At 38.2% G+C, this 27657-nt stretch overlaps 1 protein-coding gene across 1 annotated transcript in view; it reads right to left on the bottom strand.

Moving 5' to 3' along the window:
- PTPRN2 (protein tyrosine phosphatase receptor type N2) overlaps positions 1-27657 on the bottom strand; it is a gene marked incomplete at both ends in the record, with an annotated part of 620206 nt that overhangs the window by 19702 nt on the left and 572847 nt on the right. The window contains 5 exons of the mRNA XM_079538424.1: positions 109-173; positions 2210-2263; positions 8188-8354; positions 9445-9564; positions 21228-21305. Of these exons, the coding sequence (XP_079394550.1) occupies positions 109-173; positions 2210-2263; positions 8188-8354; positions 9445-9564; positions 21228-21305 (484 nt within the window). The remainder of the gene's footprint in view (positions 1-108; positions 174-2209; positions 2264-8187; positions 8355-9444; positions 9565-21227; positions 21306-27657) is intronic.

The following is a 27657-nucleotide window of genomic DNA, read 5'->3' as shown; positions in this document are numbered from 1 at the left end:
GCCTCTAATTTTTTCTCAGGTTTTCTGTGAATATTGCTCCCCACGTTGCCATGGCAACACAAGCACATCTTTCAGTACAGAGGAAGTAACAAGCCTTTTGATTCTCACCTTTAGCCATTTTATTGAGAACCATGTCAATTAGAATGTAGGTTCCACTTCTTCCTGCACCATCACTGCCAACAGAAAGGGAAAAAGAAAAAATAAGCCTATCAATGTGCATCTCAACTCAACATAAAGGTACCTGCCATTATGTTATACTCCCACACAGAAGGCAGAGGACTGAATGAGGGTAAATGTAGGGTACTGAGAAGGAGAGAGAAAGCTTGCCCTGAATTAACACTAGCTGTTTGGGGAAGCTTAGCCTGCATCGATAACAGGGCCTGGTTTTATTTTTTTTTTAAATCAAGTTGTGTTTATGCAATAAAAACATTTTAAACAAAAGTGGAAAAGTCAGTAACCTTAAAACAAGACGTCATTTCTGCTATAAAGTGTAGAAATAATGTGCTTACAGTCACCTGCATACGAGTTCAAGAACCACAGAATAAGCCTAAGCTAAGTGTCATCTAGAACTGTCCCCAAATGTTGTGGATTATACTTGAACAGTGTGGTCAGTGGGATGCATGCAGAGACCTGTCTGAGAGCTGAAATATTTGATTAACGATGGACTGCAGTCTTTCTTCAGTGTAGGTCACAAGTGATTTTTCTTTTTATTTTTCGCTTTAACTGTTGTTTAGGTGCAATGACCAGAAGAAAAATTATCAAGTAATTGCTGAGAAACAGCTTTAACTTTTTGTACCTTAAGTCATTCCTCAGAGATGTGAGACCAAGCCTTCGGATGGGAAATGCTCCCTAATGTGAATGCAGCTTGAGTCCCTTTCAGACAGCAATGTATAATTGCCAGCATGATGCTCTGTTAGAGCTGTTGTTAGCAAACATAATTAAGACTTTAAGTAAAAGCTTTTTTTCCTTCCTCCTCCAAAATTTTTTCAAAGGTGCATGTGTGACCAATTAGACTGTATGTAGGTTTATTAATTAAGCCATTATTTTTATTGATAGCTCAATTTGTGTACAAGTATAAATGAAAGGAAAAATAATAGAACAGTGTGAAGCATGTTATTGTGTTCTGTTTATAGACAGGCTGTGAAACTTAATTTTTGTTAAGTCTGTGTAGACAGGTTTTTTTTTCCCTCTTTCAGTTCCTAGATCACTGCTTAGAAAGACGTAATGGTAATATATTTCTTTCCTATGGCTGTAAAGGGAACAAAGACACAATCTCATTAGTTAAGCTGAACAGCAAGAGACAAAATGGTGATCGAGCCCAATAAGAAAAAACTATTGAACGAACAGTAGACATTTTCATCCATTATAAGAAGGAAGGTGTAGGAAACTTAAATGGCTCTTCATTTGGTGTATTTCTTTTCTCAGGCTTCCTAAAGGCAATGCAAAGGAACTTGCTCCAGGCTGCTCTCATCTGCAGAAGTCCTCCTGGCATCTGGTGAAGGCAACTGCCGAGTCACCACCTCGGCATATTTACACCACATGCTCCTCCTCTTCCCTCCCACAAACAGCGGAATGCCACATGTCAAACAACCTGCCTCTCAGTGGGGCTGTTTTTTTCTGCCTTTCCTGTCCACAAGAGTATCTTGAATAAAGAAGTACAACATTCTTCTTCTAATTTAGAATCCCTGAAACCAAACATTAACATTCCTAGAGCAAAGTTTTCCATTGACCTGCCCAATAGGTTTGGTTTGCATCTAGGAGTGTCAGGCCAGAAGTTTACTCAATCTGTGGATTGGCTTCCACTCCCTAACACTGCCCTCTCCTTACCATGATCACTAAAAGCAAGAGAAGAAGAAAAAAACTTTACTGAGTGTGAATAAAATAAAGGAGGGAACGCATGGAAAAACACTTCTTTAGAAGGAGACGACTGAAGAAACTGAAGTATTATATGCATATGTAAAGGTGGCTATACAGCGCTACTTCAAGTCATAACATCCATAAAATCACAGGAAAAAATAATTTTATCGAAAAAAAACCCTAAGCATTATTTAGCATTAAGAACCAGACGATTTATATTTAATATCTTCATCCTGCCCTAATATCTGTATAGTGGTTCATCTAAAGCTTTCATTTGCTTGCTTTGCTTACATCTATATTAACTTCTTGCTCATAGAAATCTCTGTGAGGCTATTTTAGAAATCGTACTTGCCTGCAGTGAACAACTACTGGACAAGAGCGACCCCTGTAGCACTTGTTTACTTTCCTGAAAAAAAGCAGACACAAAAAATTAATTAAGCATATTACATATTGCTTCTTCAGACATGTATCAAAAATAAGCAATATGAAAAAGCTAATATTACAGTCCTGAAATAAACTAATTCATTATCTCCTGATAAAACAAGCAGTTGTTACATACGTAATCTTGTTTAAAGTTTGCTTCTGCTTGGCTGTTGCAGAGGTCCCAGATAACATCCCCTCCTGGCTAGGCAAAGGAAATGATCTCCTTTCTCCAATGTCTCAGACGTTAGCTCCAAAAAGATTACCATGAGATGTTTTAATTTTAAAGCCAACTTTGAGATTACGAGCTTACTCAAAGAAAGACTGAGGGGCATCAAGCTGAATCCAAAATTAAAAATGGTGATTCTGGTATACTTTACATAATGCGAGCTGTTTGGTAAAACCAATTCTTTCCATAAGAGCAAATAGTAAACGTTCTGAAAAGCTTCTGACAAAAATGTAAAACGTATTCCATTTATTGTAAAAGTAAGTCAAGCAATCTGTAAGATGCACTGCTTCGGGTCTAATGCAAAGGTCTTAAACACTTAATATTTATACGATTGCCTCCTCCAGCATTCTAGCTGAAGATTCTCAATGGTGAGACTATATCTGAAGCGAAACAGTAAACGTACAGATATGAAAGTTGAACAAAGGCTAAAAGTCTAAGAATAGAGCTTGCAACATTGGCTTAAATCTATTTATATTGTCTTACAAAAACCAAAATCCCAAATCTTCTCTTCTGCTCCAGAATATATTTTGCATATAAAGTATGTTACACATCCAAAGCCCATCAAATATGTACACATATGCTAACAAGGCAAGCTGAATAAAGGATCAAACAGTGAAACGCTTCCTCAGGAAATCAAAACCTTTCATTTTCCTTGTTGAGATGCTTGAGCTTACTAGATCTAGAAGGTCTCCTCTAAAATCACATCACAAGGCAGCTTTTGAGGGATGCCCAGTCACCCTGATGGTGCCCAGCTTAGTGCAAGTGCTGCAACAGATCCTAACTGCTGAACTGAAGAAGTGAGCTGCTGGAATCTGGCGACTGCTACAATGTTGTTATGAATTTTAAAGCACAACTAACCTCCTGAATCATTCAGTTCTTTCTTGGCTTTTCATCTATTCGCTATCATCTGTGCTGTGAAAGCATGCATATAACATTGCTTACAGTATAGCCTGAAGATGCCTAAGCTTCTAAATCTGACAAGGAGTCTGGATACCCGGAACGAAATCCAAGCAGGCTACAGAGATGCTGATGACGGTGCAAGAAGCTGGAATTTCACATTCTGCTTTTTACTACCTAAGATTCTAACCAAATGTGATAATAATATTAAGTTCTTGTAATAATTCTGTTTAAACATTAGAATTCATGATTTTTTTCACAATCCTTTCTCTTCTGTTCTTTTATGTAAATTCATACTTATATTCTGTGTGTTTTTATATCCCTTGTATGCAAGCAATTAATGCCATAAAAAAACTTTCAGTGAGTTAAGTGACAAGCAAGAAGCACCTGAACTTGGAAATTATATAGGACATGTATATGCCCATGAAGACAGACATACACAGGCACTGTCAAGCAAAACGCTTCTATAGTTTCAATGACTTAAACTGCAGTAGAGTTTTAGCATGAATGAGTCACTTGACTGTTCATGTTCGTATCTGAGGATCAGCTCCTTATGTATGAGGGCTACTCCAAAAGTAATGCCACCTATTTTTAATAAAATTGTTGGCCTTCAGCATCATAGGTGAATGTTGGTGGTGTGGTGGTAGGAGTTGACCCTTCCCACCAATATTCCATTCCATTTTGTTGGTGTGTGTGACAGATGGCAGCAGAGGGGCAGCCTGACAAAACGTTGTCTGATATGGAAGTACATATAAAGCAAAGGTGTGGAAGTCAATTCCTCCATGCAGAAAATAATGTACCCATTGACATTCATCGATGCTTGCGTTTATGGAGATCAAACAGTGGGTGTCAGCACACTGAGGCAGTAGGTGGTGCGCTTCAGCAGTGGTGACAGCAACATGAAAGACAAACCACGTTCCAGACGCCATGCAGATTTTTACAAGCATGGCGCGCCGGTGCTCGTTTGTCACTGGTGCAATGGTAGTGACTATGTTGAAAAATAGAGTGTTGCAGCTGAGAATTGGCTCGATCGAGTAGTGTTATTGTGCTGTCCGTATCTGCTGCAGTTCGCATGGGAATCATTAGGAGACATTAATTTTGGAGCAACCTACGTACAATACAAAAGTCTCACTTTCATTTTTCACATTGTACAGTAAACTATTTTTAAAATGTCTCTAACATCAGCTGATAAAACGAGTCTGCATTCCCCGCAGCAGCTGGCTATCCTCCCCCCATCACGTGCACTAGCGAAGAGTAGTTTCTGCATTTAGTAGATTACATAAAGGCTAAGAACTAGAGGGGTATTTACCATTTCTTTTTCTGCTTGTGTGGCTCCTTTGTTCCTTGGCACCGCTAATATGATAGTTGCATGTTGTGACTAGCCACCTACCACAGTCCTAATATACTTTCAGTGACAAATTGAACTAAACCTATCAGAAAATCAGACAATCAGAGACGCACATTAGGGAAAGACACCTTATGTTTATCAGTTTTATTGAAGGGTTTCAAACATTTTCATTATCACACATTTCAGAAAACACATTAAAACAAAGGGTTTCAATCCAGCTGGTTCATAGCTTTCTCTGTATATAGTGTAAGAAAATATGTAGAACTGCAACAACATCTCACTTCATTCTTAGTTCTGGCTAGTGAGTGTGAGCTGAAAATTCATCAATAAGCAAAGTTCTTGAATGTTGAAGAAAATATATATTTTATATATATATATATATATATACATATACAGGAAGAATCAACTTAGAAAGAATGATTAGTAATACAAACCAACCCTTGGCTCATTGAGTGAAAAAGAAATCATCATGCAAACCATCAGCAAGCAAAGGTCAGAGGTCGTTAGAGGCTCAGAAAAGGGGTTTCCCACATTGTCCCTGCAGCAGAGTCACAGTTTCCAATGATCACTTTTGTGACTATGCAACTGGGCTCATATTACTAGCTGCAACATCACAAAAATGACACTGGCAACCGCTAATTAGCTGGCAAAATAAGAATTTGTCCATTTTTAAAGTGAGCAGTGTTAGTAAATGCCATTGCACACAGCAAGAAGTGATAGCATAATAGATATATAGTTTAAGCAAAGCCCTCACATGTGATGCTAATTATTTTTTAGCTTAGCAGTCCCTCTTTATAGTGTAAATGTGCTCCCTCTGGGCCCAAGAAATATTTAATTACACATATCAGTGCATGACTAACAAGCTAGTCCAGAGCAATAATGATTGGTCTATTGTTCAAAATGAAATTAGGACTCCAGAAGCATTTAAAACTGACCAGTGGTTTCTGCACTAGCCTCACCTCTCAGGGACTGTCTTTTGTACAGATTTTTGAGATATGTAAAATAATCTCTTTTTGGCAATTTATACCTGCATTATGAAAGTATGATAGATTATTTCCCAAGGTTTAATGTGTCTTCTAGATTCTAAAACACTGATACATAGCAAGAGAAAGGTAAGCTTTCCGTCAAAGAGACTTGCAAAATTTACATGAATAAAGATTGTAAGGTCCATATTTCCACAGACTCTGGGCAAGGTAATTTTGGGAATCCAATTTTTCTTGGTGATGAATTATAAAAAATAGAGGGTTGGTTATGTATATGCTTAATTTCATATATGTATGTGAATATATAAATATACACACATATCCATATATATATACAAACACACTGAATGCACATAGAAACATAGGTTAAAGGAAATGAGAGCAGCCCCTTCCGAGCACCACCTTACTGCGAGTATGGCAGCGCTGCCGGACATTTATTCTGTGGGCTTTATGACTCAGCTGTTGTAATCCAGCAGAGCTTGTACTTTAAATAGGAAGCTTCAGGTGCAAACATGTATTGTATAAATGAATGCCAAATACATTCCCTTTTTTGTCCTTAAAAACCAGCAACATCAGATGACCAAGAAAACTGAGATTCTTTGACCAGTCATTGTGCATGCCAAAATTCCTTTTCAGAAGGAATTTTACTATGCATTCTGTATTATGAGTTCATTATACAAAATCTGCACGTAGCAAATGATTACAGTACCCTATGCTGGACTGCAAATACATATTAAATGAACACTCAGAATTCAATTAAATCTTAACAGGTTCATTCCCATATTTGCTTTAAATGGTAAGAATAGCAGCTCAGCTACTTCTCTCATCTAGTTATAGTTTTGCTTTTTTAAGGTATTGCTCAACACATCCTCAGCATGGCTCTTTAACCCTTACGCGGTATCTCCAACCAGCACTTCCTTGGTGATGCAAACTGAGACACCTAACCCTGCAGTTCACAGATAGATCTTAAGTCTTAATGACTCAAACAGGAGTTGAGGTGCTCCAAGCTTCAGATGTTCTGGTTGTATAGGCTGACTTATAGTCAAGTGACACCAAATTTCCCACTACCTTCAAAAAGCAGAATCAGACAGCCATTTAGCAAAAATTCACTACAGGCAACTTCTTCAATACCACAAGCAAAGGAAAACCAATTTATAAAAATCACATTAAAATCTGTATTTGAACCCAGAAAAGAGAACTTCAGAAAAAATTCTGTTACAGTTTCAACTCCAACCTATGACTATGCTTCCTTCCTTCTTCCACTATGGTTCTTGCGGTGTGACTGGAGCACATCCTTATGATCTTACCTAGCCCCAGCTCTCAGTGACTGCTGTACTCCGTCACTTGACTTGCAATGGTTGAGGTGGCTCTGCCTTGAGAATGCTTGCAATACATTAAAAAAAAAAAAAAAAAAAAAAGACTACTGGTGGATAAATGGTGGCATTTGGCCCTAAATTTTTAAGGGCAAAATTGCGCCAGCAGACAGTTGTGCAACCAGGTCCTGCTTGGACATAAACCAGCTTATCACCTCAGATGCATATCTCTGCATCAAAGCTCCAAGCACTGACTGAAAGAAGTAAGATTGGACCTTCTGGGCCCTGAGCCCTGTATAATCACTTTGGGGGGTTGTGGATAACATTGTAGCACAGAAAAGAAAATGGGAGATCCCAGAGGCTGCTCATGGATTGACAACCAACTCTTGAAACCTCACAGAGATTCTTTTCATTAGTCATGAGCACACTGCAGTGGATTAGCGGGTACATGCTAACGCCTACACATGGTGTGCTGGGCATGGTTTGCAATCAAGTGAAGATTACTTCTCTCCAATATTTATCATGCACGGCTTTAATTTTCAAATTAAAACTTAGACACAGCAGACATGAGGGAAGGTGACAAGTTTTCACAGTTTTGCCTTCGTCTGTATTTTAAAGCCATACTGACTTTCTTTAAAATCCTAGAGGGCATGCTTTGACAACATTTTCATCTGCTTTCTCCAATTTCCCCTTTTCTTCAACCAAAGAAAGTCCAGAGGCCTCACAAGCAAACACTACCATGGTAATGCCATTACTGCCATGTGACTCCAGCGTGATTTTCTCCTTAAGCGTGCTCATACAATGCACTCTGTTTGTGAGATGCCTGCAATAAGGATCATAGGAGAGCCACACGGAAGGCCTGGAAGTTCCAGACAGCTAAATACTTGGAAAACAAAGAAGTACGGAAGCACTGAAGAGCTGTACAAAGAGAAGAAGGTAGCAATCTCTAAATGGGAACTGAGCGTATCTATTCGTGAGGCAATAGCAAAAATCAATCCATTGCAGATTTTTATGTTAGTTTATCATTGCAGCATCACAAGGGCGCCCTCCCAGAAGAGAATTATCAGAATTACAGCTAGTTTAAGTTTAGTTTCTCAGATTTGAATTGTCTTAAATAAATTTCCATACTTTGTGCTTTACCTGCGGAAATCCAGCAGCGATCTTGTGGAAGCAGGAACTCTCTGATCATTCCAGCTGAGGAAATGGAACTGTGTCACCGTGCGGGTCTCATTTGTCTGCAGGTTCTTCAGGTAGAAGCTCCTCACCAGGAAATCCTCGCACCAGATGTGCTCAGAGACAAGGTTTACCTGCACCCCGGAAAACAAATGGAGATCAAGAATTGCAGTTGCAAGCCACAACTTCAGAATTGCAGGTGTAAGATGCCCTGGATGAAGGAACTGCGGGAAATTTTAATATCACATTGATCATCGCTGTGAAAATAACTTTCTCTAGCAATCCGCTGTGTCAGGAAGGGGTTAGCTGCCTCTGCTATCTCATTGGAAACACTGAAAAAATATGCTGATAGTTTTAATGTGAAAGGAAAAAACACGAAATTGAAACCTGACACTGTATGAATGCAAAAGGCACTGCCTAAAAATACACCAGCCTGCCAGATGCTGTGCACACAGAAATGCCCACCATGCATTGCTCAGCCCACCAAAGCAGTCTTAGAAATCTCACAGTGGAATTCACATGAGAAGTTAAAAGTCAAGTTTTCACCTATGTAGAAAAATAAGCATAAAAACAGAACTTATTTTCAGAGTTGGGTCTTCTCAGAAAGGAAGCTTTTTCACTTGTTAGTTTAAATAGCAATAGTCCTTGATATTTTCCTATTTGGCACTATGGTGTTATTTTCTTCCTCTGCTCAGCCAGACAGCTGGAAAAACATGACAGCCATTGTCAAGGCTACATTTCAACGAAACTGATGACACAGTATTTTGGGCTAGCAATGTATAGCAGAAAATAAAAATGTATATTCATTGTTGTGACTGAGGCAAATGGTAAAGATAGATAGCATTAATTACGAAAGCTATATGGATGCTTTTCTACAAACATACACATATGGCTTTCCTAAGGCATAATTCACTAGTTCTAAAAATACTATTAGTCCTATAAAAAATAAATATACATTTCTGTATATCAACCACTTGCAAGACTGTTTTAAAGACAAAAAAATCATTGTCCTTACTTCCCTGTAACTCAGTTCACGATGTTAGTAGGTGCTAGCCACCAGGCAATTAAAACCACCCAAATTTCTGGCAAACCTACGACTACTCGAAGACAAACCGAGGCTACTTAAGATGTACAGGTTAGACCAGATGAAACGGCATTTTGCCCCATATGAAATGAAGCCATGCTCTTCCTGTCCCGCTTACACCCAGTGCTTTGTTTCAGTACCTCGTAGATGTGGTAGAGGTTTGACCCTTCGTCGGGCCAGTAGTGGTAGCACTGCTTGACTCCGCTTTCCGTGAGGGGTGTCAGCATGACAATAACGACACAGCCGTTCTCCCAGACCATCTGCAGACAAAGAAAGACACCATAGCCACACTGTGACTGCCTAATTACTGCGTGACATGTATAATTACTGCACTCAGACACACAATCAAAATTTATTCCATTCACAGGAAATTTATTTCATTTTCATTAGACACTTTTACTCTGCAGCTGCTTTCAAATCCCTGAATAAACTGGCACCATATTTTGCAGGCATCCATGAAATATTAAAGAATTTCCAATGATTTCAATTCACGTCTTCTATAAATTCTCTCCTTGTTCCTGGTATTGCGTTCAAATGCTTTTCTACCAAACTTTTAGATCCACAAAGGAAGCACTGAACAATGCTTGCAAAACATGCAGCTCCTTGGTGTTTGATGCTGAATACCTAAGGAGCACAGATATGCCATTAGCATTGTGTTGACCTGCTCAAGTCCCACTTGCTGAAACCTGTGTGTCGTCATCCCTGATTTTTCTCAGTTTCCCACACAGCCAAAGCTACAGAACTGCTGCATAGCTGAAAGAGGCATAAGAGGCACAAAAGTTGCATCTCAGCAATATTAAGGAAATAAGTACAGGGCAAGGGAAAAAAATAAACTGACCAAATATCTTCTTCCAAAAACATTTCAAATGGAGAAATCATCCTTTCACACAATTGGAAAAGAATTATTGCAAATGTGGAAATACTTTCTTCTTCATTCATCCTTTTGTTTCTTGCTGTTCCCTCCTTCCTACTTTTTTTTTTTTTCCTATCTTTTTCTTTCAACCTCTCCCCTTTTTCCTAACCCTTTCCTTCCCTTCTTACATTTCTTTTTTTTTTTTTTTTTCCCCTCTCTCCCAGCAATATGAGGGAAGCCCAAGCCATGCTGCAGACAGTGCCCTCTCAGACACAGGTACAGCACAAATGAAGGGGAGCTGCATCTTCACCATCAGCATGATCTCAATAACTCAGACTAGCCACAGAGCAGAGCACAGGAATCTCAGTGGAAGGAGTTGTGGCTGCCTCACAACAACAGCAGAACAAGATGCTCTGGTCTGGCGCATCTCTGTTCCAAACACAGCCCATGGCTGAACAAAAAGGCTCCTAGGAATTAATACCAAGCAGCATAATCACTAAAAACTGTTATTATTATGCTGTACATTGATGTTATATTTGCATACAACTTTCATTGTCTTTTTGCTCGCATATGAAATTACTGAATGAAGAGTAAACGGCTCTTTTTGTGAAGGGTTATGTTTATTTCACAGAAATATTTATAAGCGACTGTATTGACATGTAAATTTTGTAAACAAAAAAGGCCTTTGTCTAAACTGTGTAAAGATGAGATGATACATTCAATTCAAGGATTATTTTTTTTAATTACATATCAAATAAAAAGGTTTCCTATTCATGGATAATGATGTTGTCCTTTTCTTTTAAGAATAGCTTGAATATATAGAAACAAATAACATTTTTTCTTGCTTATTTTTTCCCCATTTTGTAACATAATTGAAACAACTTTTAAAAACAGCTTAGAATCACTAGGAAGAAATTGATGTAGGGTTTGTACAGAATAGGCCTATTTATGATTTTGGAGAGAACCACATGAAAAAAAAAAATGCAGTTGAATACAAGGAATAAAAGTAATCTTAATTCTCTTTTTCTTCCCCTTGAAAAGATTTTAAAACGCAAAATATCCATATAATCCATCCTCCCACCCTCCTGTTAAAAACTGACAGCACTGCAAGAACTGCAAAATACTTCAAACTGACGGATAACTTATTTTATAGACTGACGTGGATTCATCAGTTGTATTTTCTTTTGTCACTGTGTTCCTTTTGGGTCACAGCTGGCAACCTTCACTGTATGTAAGGAAAACGATACAGATTTCATTCATTCTGTTGTAGTTTCACCTTTTTTGAGTCAGCAATCAGACTACGATCAGAATTCAAAACATGTATCTTACTTTAAAACTAGCCCCACTAAATCAGTGCTTTCATCACATAACAATTTAATGTGCCTCTAGAAGGTATAGAAGCTCACTGAAGCCATTACGAAAATGAGGAGAAACACAGTTTTTATGAGTGTAATAAAAATACAATGATCTAGACCATAAACTAATCATCGAGCACTCTGCTTGTGCCACCCAAGTGTAACATTATAGAAGCCCACTTGCTTAGAGAGGAATCCTTACAGTTTGGCAGCCCCGCTCATTGGTTCAAAGACACAGCATTTCATTAGACAGGGGCTGTCTGCATCTCTGAAGATTTCATTAAGCATAAATCCAAATGAAAGTTAATTTAAACAAACAATTTGAAAGTTACTCTGGAGTATAATATTTTTTTTCAGTCATAGAGTGAAAACGTCAAAGTCAAATCTACTAAATCAAGGAGGTAACACAATCTAGAAGCAACATGCCTGTTTCAAGCAATTGTCAGTGCATCCTGTGCTTATCATTCAGATGGGATATTCAGCAAGACTCACAGGCTATGACTTGAGCACTACTACTCTTTTTTTCTCCTCAATAACTTAGATATTCAACCAGTAGGTGGTTACCCGGATTGCTTTCCAGATGAAGCAGATGAGGGATGAGCAAAAGGCAGCTCACAGAGTTTCACACAGTCTGTTGCTCCATTTGTAGCTCAGTGATGGACTCAGGAACAGCTCCCACCACCCAGCTGTGCTTTAGATGGTGTGGATATGGCCACGTGCTAGAAAGTGGCCCTAGTGACTGGTACCACGGGCAGGTAGCATAGCCTCAGGCCATATAACGTTCCACGAGCTCTAGGTAGTGCCTCTGGTTACCAAAGGGAAATTTCAACTGGATCCAAACAAGGAAGGATGGTCCATTGCAAATTCACAGTAATTTATGTAGTTCTGAAATTTGTATGATTGCATAATTTACAGGAAGCCACTTCATGCAATATAAGAATACAGAGAATGTAAGGTTCTCACAGCCAGAGCCGAGGCTTTTCTTTTTAGCTATCTGTGTGGAGCCTTGCAAAATTAAGTCTTAGACTCTAAGTGTTAATTACTGCTAGGTAAAGAACCATATTTAAAAAAAAAAAATAAAAAATAATCAAACGTTAGATTGCTTAGCACAGTTAGTTTTAAGTTTGTAATTTACAGTAAGACTTGAGAGGAGAAGAAATGTTGAATAGAGACTTCTCAGAGTTTTAATACAAACACTTTGCTGAAAAAACGGAGTAATTTTGTGTGACTTGCCTACCTTCAGCCTATGTGCTATGTTAAGTATCCCTAATGAGGTTCTGCTGTACACATCATTCTCAAAACATTTCTCAGACAAGAAAACTGCCATCCCTTCCCATTTATTGCAAATTAAAGGCTGAATCCTGCAGCCCAAAGACGAGCAGTAAGCGCATTTGACATCTGCAGGATCCCCTGTTGACGAAACCTACCACGTGTAGAGACCCCACGCTGCGGCTATGCAGTGTGCCAGTCCCACACAAAGGACTTCTGCATTGGGAGGAATTTAGTATAAACTGCAAAGGAGCACCAAATAGCTTTTCCAAATGTCAGGAGAATCACTGGTACAACCACCACAAATTCAATAAAACACCAGCTTTTGAAAGTTAGTATGTTTTAAAATTGTGTTCGTTTGTAAATTAGATGGCTAATATGAACTCTTTTTTTAATTCAGAAACTTGATCACTTTGAAGCTTCAATTTATAATGACAGATCCAACCCAAATCCTCTTTTTTTAGCCATTTTCTTCCTTATTTTAGTGATGGGGAAATGACCAGATATGTGTTCCATTCAGACACTGTTCTCTTGGCCAGGACTAGTGGAAAAGGCCTCTACAGTGCAATGATTTAAAGTAGAAAATAACTGGGATAATCAACTAAATCGAGTCTGTTAATTAAAAATAACATTTTAAGCACACCAGTTGCATTTTGAAATAGATCTCCAGAATCAGTCTTTTAACTCCCCAAATAGTTGATAACTGCAGCTGTTTGGATAAACAAGCAAACAAAAACCAAATAATTTCTAATGATGATAAAAAATTAACATGGATAAAAACAATTCCTAAAACAACAACAAAGTAATGTATTAAACCTTACATGAATGGATTACATACATCCTCTACGCATCTCCGCTGTGATTTCTTTCAGGTTCTCCACTAAAAATAGGAAATGTGTTGTGGAAAATGTTATTTATTGAATATTTTAAAACCAAGACCTGCTGTCCATTTACGAATCCATAGGTGTGCCAAACAGCTCAGTAGATCTGCAGTTTTAACAATTAGCTGTCAATAACCTATGTTTAATTAAAAATTGCAGTTTGAAAGGCATTTTAAAACATGAAGTGAATGCAAATTGCTCCATATACCACCTGTGCTACATTTCTGCTGTTGCAGCAACACTTCTTCGGAAACCATTGAGAAGGGCAAACTCAAGCTGGCTGCATGTGTTGCAGTAACTCCTGCTGTGCCCAAGAAACATGAACTACTCTTCTTCTTCTTCACAGGAGATTGATAACTCAAGCTTTATGAGTAAACGATTTAAGTATTTAAATACTTCCTTTATTATTGCAGTGCTGACAAAACCACCCTAAAGAGGGACAGTCTCACAGAACTGCCAGGAATTAACTTTTCACTTCAGCATCTGAGAGATGGAACATAAAAATGAAAGGGACAGAATTTTTGAAAGGACCACTTCTAAGTACCTCCTCTGACCTCAGCCGTAATTAGAAGTGAGCATGGTAAGCTCACACAGCTGTACTGAACGCTTATGGAATTCCTAATGCTGTATTTTATTTCACGTAGCTTGATAAGTTACTAGAGCTCTAGGGGCTACTGTTCTGTGCCTCTCTCTCCCTTACTGTTTTTCTCTTATTAAATTAAAATATGCATATTTTACACATTGAATTACTCTGTGTCTTTTCATGCGCTCTTCTTTCTGAAGGTGAAAACTGAGTAGACATGCAGAAAGTCCCTTCCCAGGCAAGGAAAATAAAACTTTGGAGCCAAAACTGCTTGAAAGCAGAATGTTCTGCACAGAAGAACAAAATACCAAAAAATAATTTAGTCTCTAAATTAATTTCAGCACTCCAAATACATGCTGAACTGGGAGCACCTAAACCAGCAGTGAGAGCAGGAGAGGGTCTGCTACAGTTGTGCTTACTTAACCCACAGGCCCGGAACACGGATTTTGCAAGGAGAAACATTAAGCTACAACCACAGGGACTTCTGGCCATGGGGATTTTCCCTTGGAGATCCTGATGAGTAATCCTTTTTGCACGGGAAACAATCACCAGACACTACTTTCTTTTTGTTTTTCTGAACTTCAAAACTGGAAGGGAAAAGCTAGTATTGGCAAAAAAGACACACAGATTTATCGTATCTTCAAGACTGCAATTCAAGGACTGTGTTCTTAACATGCTGGTATGATCTGGGAGGAAAATGACAATCAAATTTTGAACTCTGACAATATTCTCTTGAATATGAAAATACTATAAAAATAATTTTAGACTAAGAAATGCAGACTGGGGCAATGAAAAGCAAATGACACCTGAACTCCATGGGCTCAAATCAGGGCTTTGGTCTTGGGACTCTTTCTGCACTTTACATTTAATAGTCATGCAATAAAAATAGAAAATAACCAAAAGAGCAGCTGAATGTCCCAACCACAGCAGCATAAACCTCTGTTTCAGCTAGTAGTAGCTGCTTGTCTTTAAAAAGAAGAGTGAAGCATAGTCTCAATTTCAGTAATATTTCATGTATTAGCCAACAGTAGAGGAAATATGTAATGAATGTAATGAAAAGCATGGGTTTGATTCAGAACATGTAGGTGAACGTTCTTTTTTCTTCCTGGAAGTACATCCTAAACTGAAACGGTCAACACCTGCATTCCGTCCTGGTTCTATGATGAACTCAGAGCTGTTCACACGTGATTCCATCACTGCCAGATCTCCAGAGGTAAGACTCTGGGAGAATGATCTATCCTGAGCTACACACCTTTTCAGGTAAAAGATTGGGAATTTTCTGGTCCAAACAAGTGTTTATTTAATTTTACAGCTTATTGTTGTAGGTGCTTTTAACCTTATTGCTTCTCTGCAAAATCAGGAAAGTCGTATTTCTCTATTCCTTTCACAGAGGTTTATGGTGTTCATATACTCTGCTGATTACGTTGGTCATGAATACAGGAAATCACAAAAAGGCAACAAATACTTATGTAAATAAGCATCATATCTGATTTGATGTTCCAAGGAAATAAAGAGGCATACAGTAGGCTGCTTGGCAGGGACTGCCTCATCCCTCTCACTGTTTCCCCTACTGTGGTGAAATAAAATCAAAAAGAAGTGAAAGTGCGCTTCTCCCCAGAAAGGGGAAGGGCAGATGTTGGCAGATTTATGAAAGCAAGGCACAACGTGGGACACTAGCAATTCCAAAAGGAGAATAAGACTGTATTACCCAGAACAGAAAAGACAGAAAAGGCCTCCTACAGAAATCTCCATTTGGAGGCCATGAACTTTAGCAGACATGCAGTTTATAGAACTGGTGTAATTAAGAACAATTTTTTTTTTTCAGTCAGCTCTAAATACCCAAACTCCTAGGACTGTTTCTTGCATATTATCCCTGGTTCAGAATACTTCAAAATTTAAGGCATGTACTTCATGTCAAATACTTCATGGAATTATAACCCAGCACATACGGAAAATAATAAAATTTTATGCCTCCAGAATTATTCACAACATGGAACTCCTGCTGCGAAAACTTGTTATAGATCAGAAATGTTCTACATCCTCTTTCTTTTGAATTATGTTCAAAGAGATGTTGAATTTTCATAGTGCTATGTGAAAGAGCTGAGTGAAGTCTCACTGAAGCTGCTGGACAAAATCATCACCTTTCATTCAAGATAAATGCAAGAAACAAGCAAACTCTTTTAAGAAGCTTGATAACTGAAATTACAGAAGTCATCATCAAAAACAAATGAAATAGGAAGCATATGGACCTGTGAGTTTTTCCAGAAACTGATATGCTTAATGCAGAGAGAGGCATTAATAAAGGCAAGATTAATCAAGATAAGATGCAAGAACATGTAAAAGGAATAAAGAAACCACAGCACAGCTGACAAACTAGTATTGTGGACCTGGTATAAGAAAAGCCAAAAGAAAGGTTGGGGCCAAACACTGGGTGACTGAGGTTTGGAAATAAAGAATTCATTTGATTCTGCCTCTATTTCTGTTCAAAGAAATAAAACTCTGTACTTCTTTTGTAAATAAAATGGAACTGTATCAAAGCAAAAACCTGTCCTGATGATGAATTCTCTTTCCAGCTGAGAAGAAAACAACACACAGACCCGGCAAATTGTTTAACCATTCAGGTAAAAATGGATTAAAACCGTGTGAGAAGAGTCATCCTGTCTTCAAGAAATGGAACTGTCAGGTGGAATTCCCACTGAACCAAAATAGAATCAATGAATGAGGTATATCTCAGAAATAGTAATTGGTAAAGAGAGATGAAATCAAGACCAGATGAAATTAAAAGAAGGCCTAAATCAGCTGGAGGCTTTTCAAAATTAATTAAGTAGTGGCTGGAAAATTTCCAGAACAGTCTAAGAGATGACATGCAGGCAGAGATGAAATCTCTGCTTGAGCTACAAACACAGGGAATCCAGACAGATTAGGAAGCCCTGTGGCAAAACAGATCAATGAGGTGACTGACAACACATCTGCTGCAGGCTAGAAAGTTTTCAAAGAAAAAGGTAAATCAGGGAAGTTGGAACTAACTTGGGGCTTGCTGGCTGACAGGAGCTGTGGTAACGATGTAAGGAGCTGCAGTAGACTGGAGGGAACTCTGATACCTGGAAGTGGCTTTGCATCATCAGAAAAGCCACAGTAAGACTTTTTTTTTTTTTTTTTTTTTTAGCATTATTCTTCTTATGACCTCAAGTTGATTTGAAAAACATTTGAAAATAATCCACATACAGTCGTGTGGGGGTATCTCCAGCTCAAAGACTGCTTCTTTGAAATAATAACTTCCATTAAGCAAATCTCTCTCCAGCTAACATTAAAATCCAAATTTTACAGAACAGAAACACGCTCAGAAAACACTACATCTGATCAGCAGCTCTAGTGGCTGAAGTGAGATGGTACTAAGGAACAATACTTGCTCTTCTTCCGTATCTTACCACAAATAATATTTGAAAAAAAAAAAATCGTGAGAAGATTGAAACTTGTCCTCTTCCAGCCTCATAGGGTACTAGGCCTGGATCTGCTTATCAATGGTAAACAAGATAAGCTTGGATAAAGCATCATCAATGATTGATTTAAAAGCTTTGCACACACTGCGAAAGAGAAGACACTGAGCTGACCATGATCCCTGTTCAGGTCTGGGCAATGTGAAAGCAGTAAATACGAATTTGACTGCTGAGTGTCTAAGAGCACTTGCACAAAAATACTGGGCACTGGATCAACATACCTGGTTTTAGAGAGGCCTGACAACAGAACTAGGAAAAAAAGATTATCCAAAACTAATCAGTTTGGTCTTAAACAGAGATAATGAATGCGAGTAACAACACTGTAATACAGAAAACGTAGAGATGCACAAGAGCAAGCACTGCAGATCAGTGTTTGAGTTAAGGAATTTGGTTCCTTTTTCACACATCTATGTTGGAAAAAGAGAATCAGCAGTACCTACAGCTTTACCCCTCTGCTAACATGCATTGGGTCCATCAGACCACCAAAATGTTGGTCTAACGTTAAATCCACAAAGTAAGTACAATGCCTGACTGTTAGAAGAGTTCAATCCAGGTTTAAGAGAAACTAAGTTTAGAAATGGAGTGTCTGGAAGTAAGCATTGAACCTAATTAAGATGGGTCAGGAACAGTCTGGATTTTATGATGGATATTAGTTGTGCTGCAAATGCCAAGAAGTAGTTTTACACTTTCAAGTTAAACAAATATTTGTAGACAAGTGTTTTCCTGAAAACAACTTGAACTGCTTAAAGGAGTGGAAGCAATTACACTAGCTTCTTGCTGGGGTAGTCTGACAGCCAAGGAAAAGCAGAGTGGCTGGTGCTCACCGTGCAAATAGGATTTAAGTCTCTGTCTGCAAAAAGAGGAAGCAATAGATCTAGTAAATATTGGCAATGAAAGCAATGCCAAGCTCCAAGAGTCTCTGTTGGAATTGCTAAAGCATAGCATTGTGCATTTAGACAATGAGCAGCCGGATGATCCCAGGTCTCTCTACTGAGGAGTTGGTCACTGTTGTTACTGTCAGTTGGAAAACTGCTCCACTGACCATGCAGAAGGGGAACAAGCAGCCCAGCTCAACACCAGCTGATTTGAGTGGAGGGAAGGGGAGGAGAACCACTAAGACAACGTAACAGAAATGAATAATTGAGCCTTTAAATAATCCCTAGCGGCAGCACCACAATCTGAATAAACTACAGAAAATCATATTCAAGTAAACATCAAAGGATTCTGCTCTAAAAGGAGTTAACACTGCTCTCCATGGCAAGTTCCCCTTACTTTACTTTATACAGCTACTGCTAGGTGAAAAATGGATGCAATCTCAGCTCCTGCTTCTGGACATGAAGGGCAGTAACTTCAGGCCACGGCTTTTTACTTTTGCAATAGACTTGCTGCATTTTAGTGGTTATTGAAACAATGCTATGCAAGGAGTTAGTCTCAGTGCATTTATCACACCTAGTTAATAGCCTGGGTCAGGTAACAAAGCTTGGGACATGAAGCAGCATGGAATGTGATTTACCCAATGCTGATGGGACCAAAAAAAGCAGGTAATGGAACAACCAACAGACACAGCTATGTTGAAGTGACAGATATAATCAAAATGAAGAAACGCTTTTCAACGGAATCATCAGAAAAACCAACAGAAGTACATCACATCAAGAATGGACACAGCCACACCTGAGGAGGAGTGAATCAGGGCAGCCAGATGATTTCCTTGGAGCTCGGTACAACTAATCTGGTGGGGAAGAGGGGGTGATCTGTCACCAATGGATTGCAGGGAGAAGATACAACTAAAAAGAGCAAAAGGAAAGTGAAGGAAAATAAAGTCATAAGCAGCATGAGGAAAAAAGGTCGAAAGAGATCTTTAAGAACAGAATTGGATGGAAGTGGCTTGGATTACAGAACAAAGAAATAAAGTTCCAGCTTTGGTCACCATGTCTGTGCAAGCAGGTTGTCTAACTGTTCAAATCAGAATAGGAGAACAAAATATCTCCTTTACACAATGTTGGTATGATTAATTCTGATTTCTGTGTCAGCTGCAATGCTTTCATACAATTTGTTCTTTCAGTCTCCTTTAAAAATGAGAACAGTTTCTCGAAAGTAAAGACAAAGCTACAGGTAAAAATATACAACATATAAGCATATAAATGTGAAAGAAAAATACAATTAAAAGGGATCTTAAAATAGCACTGCATGCGCTAACATGGTATTTGATTTTGCTTGTTTACTTAAGGACACATTATCAGGTAGCATGTCTGATACAGGAACGCTCTCATCAAGGAAAAAAAAAAATAAAAAAAATCAGTCTCCTCAACTGTGTCTAATTACCAAACATAGATGGCAAAAATCACAATTTACTTGAAAATGTAATCCAGAAGAGCAGCTCAACTCACTTCAAGCAGAATGCATTTGTTCCGCACTTCTAAAAACAAGGCCCAAAATACCTCAGGTTGAGTATTTAAATACCCAGACACTCAAAGTCAAACAAACATTCTGAAAATCTCCTGATTGCTCTTCTACCAGAGAAGCAGTAGGGAATTATGCTACGAAAAGCATAAAGATTATCTTTAGTAGGGTCCAATTGATACTTATACTCACAGACCTACTGGTGCAGATGAAGAATGAAGGTGATTTCAACTCAGTGGAAGTTCCTAAATCACAATAGCTTTTCTGAAATACGTACTTAAATAGTCTCTCTCTTCAAAACAAAATAAGGTAAAAACATATGCTCATGTTGATGATAAGCTCAAGTCAGCTGTAACATTTTCTACTCAATCGGCTTCCATAAGCTTTCAGACAAACTTTTACACTTTCAAAGGAATACATACAGCATGTAATGTTGGCACTCAGCCTGGCCATGTGTGTGTGTTTGCATCGGAGAGCTGCATAAGCAGTTGAAAAGGCTGCATGCTAACACTCCTCTTTGTGCATTGGTAACTATTGCCTATACCCCAGCAAAAAAGGTATGGACCTACTTTACTTCATGTAGAAGGATATTAACTCAGCATTTAACTCAACTACCTGTGGTAGGGAAAATGCACAAGCACTAAAGCATTGTGGAAGACTGGGGCATGTGAAAAACAGGTTTTGGTGCAAAAATTCACAACACACTGTGCTGGGTCTTCTTTGATCTGGAGGTTGAACTGACTTGTGACTATGCTCTTAACGGGGTCAAGACCTCTGAAAATCACTCAGTATGTGACAGGAGTTTAGTTATGGAGATCTGGTCTTAAATTTGACATTAAAATATGAAGAATTTGACCACAGGTTTTTCCATATAATTTCTAGATCAACTCTTCCCTTCAAAGGGCTTCTCACATTCATAAATGTTTTTAATATCCAACTAGATTTTAAGAAGATATTTCAGCTATGGTATTGAGTTACTATCGTAATTCAAATACAACAGATTTTACATTCTCTGTGTTTCAAGAATGCAACAAAACATTTGACTTGCAATATAAAATCAGTTTTCAAATAGATGTTTAACTTACCTGCCAGAAGTCAGCAACAGTAGCAGGGAGAGGGCCCTGGGTGGCAATAAAGGCTGGGTTTCGGGGGTCGTGGTCCATCTGAAATCAGGAAGGAGAACACAGACTGGATTTAGTTGAAGGAAAATCCTTTGCTGTGTTACAAACAGAGAGTACACTGGGGCACTAACAAAGGACTTCCTAAAGGCCTGTTACATCCCTCCATTCTTCACTGGCAAGCAAGAACTTTATTTCTATTTATATGCCCAGAGGAGACCATTTTCCACAAAAGACTGATGCTACCACATGAATATCAGCACGTGTGATGAGCAATGTCCTGTGTCTTCAATATGTAGTGTAAGATCATTTACCGTAGCTGACAAAGGCGTTTGAGGTCAGCGCTGTGGTTTCATAGCAACCTAGGAGCCATCTGAAACTTTTTTTTTTGTTTTGTTTTACACTGAGTGTTAAGAATACTCCAAACAATTAAAAATGTTCTTCATTTCCACTATGCCAGTCAAGGGCTCATGTAACTCAAGAAAAAAAAAAGCAAAAATGGGGAACAAATTCAGTTTCTGTCTTTTTCTGGTTAGCTGAGTTGCCTAAATGCATGGATTTGCCCACAACAGAATAAGTTCTGCCTAAAGACCTTAATTATAACATTTAATTCAAGGAGCAGAAAATTCACTGAGCAGAAAAAATAAAGAATCTGAGAAACAAAGCCGTGAAGAGTAAATAGGATTAGTGTGTTACAATGAACATTTTCTAACCGATGGGTGGTTTTCTTGGTTCTAAATCACAGGAACCATTCTGCTGAAAAAGAAGATCTGCTGATGGGATTAAAAAACAAACAAACTCATTCCGACCCTGAACTAGGCAAGACAAAACTTCAAACATAAAGAAGAAAGACACTGAAAACAGCAAGAGTTAACTTACACCCATGTAGCTGAAGGCAAAATTTGTCTCAATGCATGATTCTGCTCTATAAGTAAAGATCTGAATAAGAATGAATGTGAGTCACATTTGCATTAACAGGCATCTCCTGAATTTATTCATAGTCTATCAAAATGTTCAGTGATGGTACATGTCAGCATAAAAGAAGGCACCTCATAATTATATGCACATAAAAGCGGGAAGAACCATAAAAGAACAGATGTAAGTTATTCTAACAGAACAACAATGTGATGAATGTTGCAAAAAAGAAGAGAATCCTTTAATGCTTCTAATTTTCTGATGTATAATTAAACTGGACTTGATATTAAAATTCTCCATGACAACACAACACAGGTAAAACGAAGCCACTGAATAAAAGCTTACTTCTAATTCACCACCCACAGTTATCAGAAACCTTGACCAGAATGTCTGTAATACCTTCATTTTATTCTGAGCTTCATTGAGATGCTTCTCTGATCAGCAAACAACTCTTCACAACAAGCAATCGCTCAGAACAAATTTCAGCCTTGCCTCTTGACAAAAGCAATTTTGATAGCAGGACATTTTCCCCCAATCTCAAAATACCCAGTAGTAAATAACTTTCTTCAGAAAGCAGTATTAGTAGAAGAAACTTACAAACCATTTCAAACTGGGCACCTTTTTGTGAGTTTTGCTTTCTGTTACATTTGAGGCACTGAATTGGACACTGAAAACAACAACGGATGTGATTAAGCAAAGGCAGGCCTAAAGGTTATTTCTCCTTGTGGGCAGCCTGGTCTAGCATTAGATATGTAGGTTGGTGGCCCTGCCTGTGGCAGGGGCTTTGGAGCTTGATGATCCTCGAGGTCCCTTCCAACCCAAGCCATTCTATGATACGACGACTCTATGGCTAAATACTTTGTTTTGAATCCTGTGATTTAGTCATGTACTGAAATGCTTTCCTACACCGTAACTAAAAATCTTGGCTTACAAAAAGTAACCTGCACCAACAAGAATGTACTGCTCCCCATGGAAACTAGTGTGCATGCATGCAGCTTACTTGAAAATGATGCCACCTGTCAAGAGTTCAAGAGTCTGACTTGGAAACATAACCAACAGTGAACACACAAAACTTTATAAAAATAAGAGCTTAATTTATCCTTAAAGCAAATTCGTTATGCCAGAAAACAAAGGCAGAAGAAATCAAGGATGATGCAAATAGTGCTGTGTGGAGGAAATACTTGTCACCATTCAGCTGGTTGACTCAGGAATAGGCCAATCTTGGCATTTCAGCATTAATCAACCTCTGTCACAAAGGTGCTGTTAGAACACGGCAAACATTACAATAAGCACAGAGTAGTGAAGTATATCAGCAGTTTAGCAATAATTCAAAAGACAATTACAATTATTGCATTCCAAGCACACTGTGTTGTGCAGAGAACAATTATGAGCAGAAACTCTTCTTGCTTGGAGCAAGCAGAAGAGAGCAGAAAGCCTCAGCACACTATTAAATGATCTTTAACTGAATAAAAATGACAGCAAAGATTAAACTAATTAAATTAAATTCCCGGTTTCATCAATTTTCTATTTTATGGACTGTTTTAAGGCCATGTATTTTGGGCCAAGTGCAACCAATCACTATTCTGGTCATTCAGTTTTAACGTGACAATAAAGGACAGTTTTTCAGTATTTTTGTTATGGTATTTTTTGTTCTCTCAAGGTCACCAAGGCCATCTATCAAAGTTAACAGAAGTTCAAATAGAAAAATAATAGTCAGTAACAGGCTTTAAAGTAACTAATCAAGGATCAAATAAAAGGCTTTTTTTTTTTTTTCCAGGCAAGGATCCCTCAGATTTCTCACATCACAAGATAAAGCAGAAAATTCTTCAAGAATACTGAACAGCAGGTTTCATACTATTGAGTATTATTAAAGTGAAAAATCAACTGCTTGCTAATATTTTACTAAGGAAAATCCTTCAGAAATCATCCTAACTGTAACTGTTCAAAAAAAAAAAAAAAGTGCATGATTTTTCGCTTCATGTTCCCATTCAAGCACAACGTTCACATGACTTGCATCAGAATTGGTGGAACAGCCTTTTCTCAAAAGAAGAAAGGTGCAATTATTGCAGCAGTAATGCTGTGGCAGATATCTTATTTTCTGATGTAATTTGACAGAGGCAAGCCTGGTGATGTTTCAGAATAGGATTCCATGTTATTGTATTAAGGAAGAAAGGAATCAAGGATCAAATACTAGAACGGGCCATATTAACTGGTCTTTTGGTCATTACCAAAAGCAAATGGGAACAAACAGGATCATCATTCATGTTTATTGCTAGAAAACAAGTGCCACAGAAAACAATCCCTAACTATTAGATATATTAGTGGCATATTTGTGCTTTTCTATAGTAATTTCTAATTAAAGTCAACGTACTCTGTTTCAGAGCAGAAAATATAAATTTACTTTAGTTAAAGTAAAAAACTTATTTTAAAGTAATAAAATATTTATTTATTTAATTTATTTATTTATTATTATTATATTATTATTTATTATTTTTATTTATTTATTTATTTATTTAAAATATTTAAATTTAGTAAAAAACTCCTCTCGTTGTTCATACAAGAGCTCCGCTATCCAACTGTTTCTCTGAAGAATTCAGTATTTTTGTGAGTTAGAAATCCCATTGCTGCAGGATCTCACTGATCATGCTGATGAAGTACAGCAATATCAATACATTCTGGGAGAAAAATCCTCAAACCTGTTGTATTTGACATAGCAGTACATACAGATCCTTGTGAAGCAGTCTTCATGAAACTGGAAACTGAAGTAAAAGCAAAGATGTCCAGAGGCATCGATGAACATTTTAAACTCTCACGTACATTATACACTGATTCATTCCTGCCCTTTACCTTCTGCCTCAGATTCTCAGATCCTTACTTTCTGCACACTACAACATTGGGCAAGATGTGCTCTCAGCCACACTGTATTCACCTTGACCTAAATCTGAGCTGAAATATTCCTATAAGATCAGAATGAGATACAGTGGAGACTAAATATGATGGAAATCAAGTTGAACTTTGATTAATGCCTTAAATTTGTATGAATTCAAGGTACTAGGTGGTTTCCAGATTCAATGAGCATATACTGTCCATATAGTCTATGTCTCTACATCTATTTACTGTACACCATAAGGCATAAATCTATGAAAGTAAAAAAAGTGTGTCCACTAAATGCTTCTGAACTCTGTAATCACTTAAATTTCAGCATTAAAACAAAAGAAGGCAGACCAGACCTCACCTTCACGTTTGGTTTAAAATTTAAAACAAATTTCCCATCCTTCTTTTAAAACCCCTAATGGAATGAAAGAAGTAAATCTGGCTGTGAATGCTGTTATGAATTTCAGAGCCCATTCCTGGTGATGAAATTTGTATGCTGTGTTTGAACAAACTGTCACGTTAATGACATTCCTCAGTCTGGTGTCTTCAACAATAAGCAAACTGAGTTTTTAAATGTAGTTGATGGGATTTTTTTTCCTCTCCCAGACACCCTATGAGGAAAAACAGAATTCCCATTTACTTTCATGACCTCTGATTTAAAAGCAAAGATTGCACATTATTTACCACTGGATGATTTTCCCGAAATTTAATGAGGACTAAGTACAAATATGACAGATGTAATTATCACAGTTTTATTCTGCACAGTCAGGGTCTCCTTGTGCTGTAATTGCAAGCCTTTCATTCAGCAGCCAATAGCAGAGCTATTATCATATTACTTTATTTTATTCCGGAGAGGAGGGAAACAGATTTCTACCCCACTTTTACCCTGCAAATTCTCCCAAGGACTCATTTTGCCTGGCCTGAAGCTACATGAAAATTAAATGGCTACAGAAAAAAACTTGGACTAAATCTCTGCTGGTTCTCTTCACCTTCTTCCAGGCATACTGAGGCCACCAATCTAACCCCAGTTTTCACAACATGCTAGAGGGAAAGCTGCTCTTGAGGGAGCAGCATTTTTTTTTTTTAAAGGAAAGAAGATGTGGGCAGGTGGCCAGCTCATTGTCTAGCAATGGGATTTTTATTTATTTATTTTTTTTTTTAGCTGTGTTCTGCTGCACTCATTTAGACTTAAGGCAATGCTGAGTGATGCCCAGCTGGAGGCCGGACCACTGACCTAGAAGCTGGATACCCAGCAACACATACATGACTGGAAGCCTCCCTATCCAAAGCACAAATATAATTACTTTCTTCTGCACTCTTCCCCTGGCAGACAGCTCACATGCAGGGAGGAGAAGTCCTCTTCCAGTTTAGAGCCTCTGCTATTAGTGTTCATCTTCCAGTTCACAAAGCGCTCCCAACCCAAGCACTGGTTGCACCAGTGCACAAGTGCACCAACAAACATCACAGTACTGACATGGTAATTACTGATGTTAATAAGTAGAAAGACAACGTTCTGGAAGAAAGAAACAGCAGAACTTTTGGAGAGTGAATAAAGGTACAATCGTTTTTACTCCAAATCCACAAACAGAAAACATCTCCAACAAACAGTAGTAGTGTGTGTGACCTGTGCAGTGTGAACAGTGCAGAAAATACTGCAGAACCAAGGGGCTGACAGAATATTTTGGCAGGCTTCCAAGGTGGTGAACAGCACTGAAAGTCTCCATTACTCCTAAATTCTACCTCTCCGTACAAAAACAATTCCAGATTAACAAAAAATTTACTCTAACCTGAAGATATCTCATTCTCTGGAAATGAGGCAGTTTGCAGGGAATCTTTCTAAAATACGGGCTTGCAAACTAGTGTCTTCCTCCCACCGACCTTCAGGAAACACATCTGAACTACTGCTTTCAAAACAGCACAACTACTGAGTTAGCTAAACAAACTCGCAAAACTATTTGGAGCATCTCTTTCCTTGGTTTAACAGGTTGTCTACGTGAATGTAGGCTGTGGCACTCCTTCTCACACTGTAGGATCCCTACCACAAAGAAGTGGAGCTTAATAGTTTCTGTTGGGAGTTTTCTACGGCTATGAAAGACCACAGGTGCTTGTCCAAACCCAAACAGTCATGTACTTACATACATCTGAGCACACAAAGAGACAGGGAGACAACCTGAAGAAATTCAGTTTGTGTGACTTTTCTTACTAGACCCAAACTCTTGAGTCTGGGAAAGCTTCATAAAACATCTCCTAATCTTACAGTAGAAAATATCCTTGAATGCTGGAGAGACCAGACTAGAACCCCCTGTAAAACCAGAAGACTTAAATGCTGTGCCAGTGGAGACCCTCTCCCTGCAGTAACATGGTGCATCCAGTCAACATAAATATCTTGCTATTTATGTCAGTGGAATATCTTAGCTTCTCCATTCCCAACAGTACTTGATCTAACACTTGTCTCATCAGTGTAATTAAGGGAATATCTATTCTATAATCCAGAAATAAAATTGAAACAGTCATATAAATGCATTCCAGATTTTACCCATCAACCAAGCAAATCTGTGTGCCAAAACCAGTTAGACTGTGCCCACATAGACTTCTGGGCAACTTGCAT

The sequence above is a fragment of the Tetrao urogallus genome, assembly GCF_951394365.1.
Source record: "Tetrao urogallus genome assembly, chromosome: 7".
Classification (NCBI taxonomy): Eukaryota; Metazoa; Chordata; class Aves; order Galliformes; family Phasianidae; genus Tetrao; species Tetrao urogallus.
This window is presented reverse-complemented; position numbering and strand designations above follow the sequence as displayed.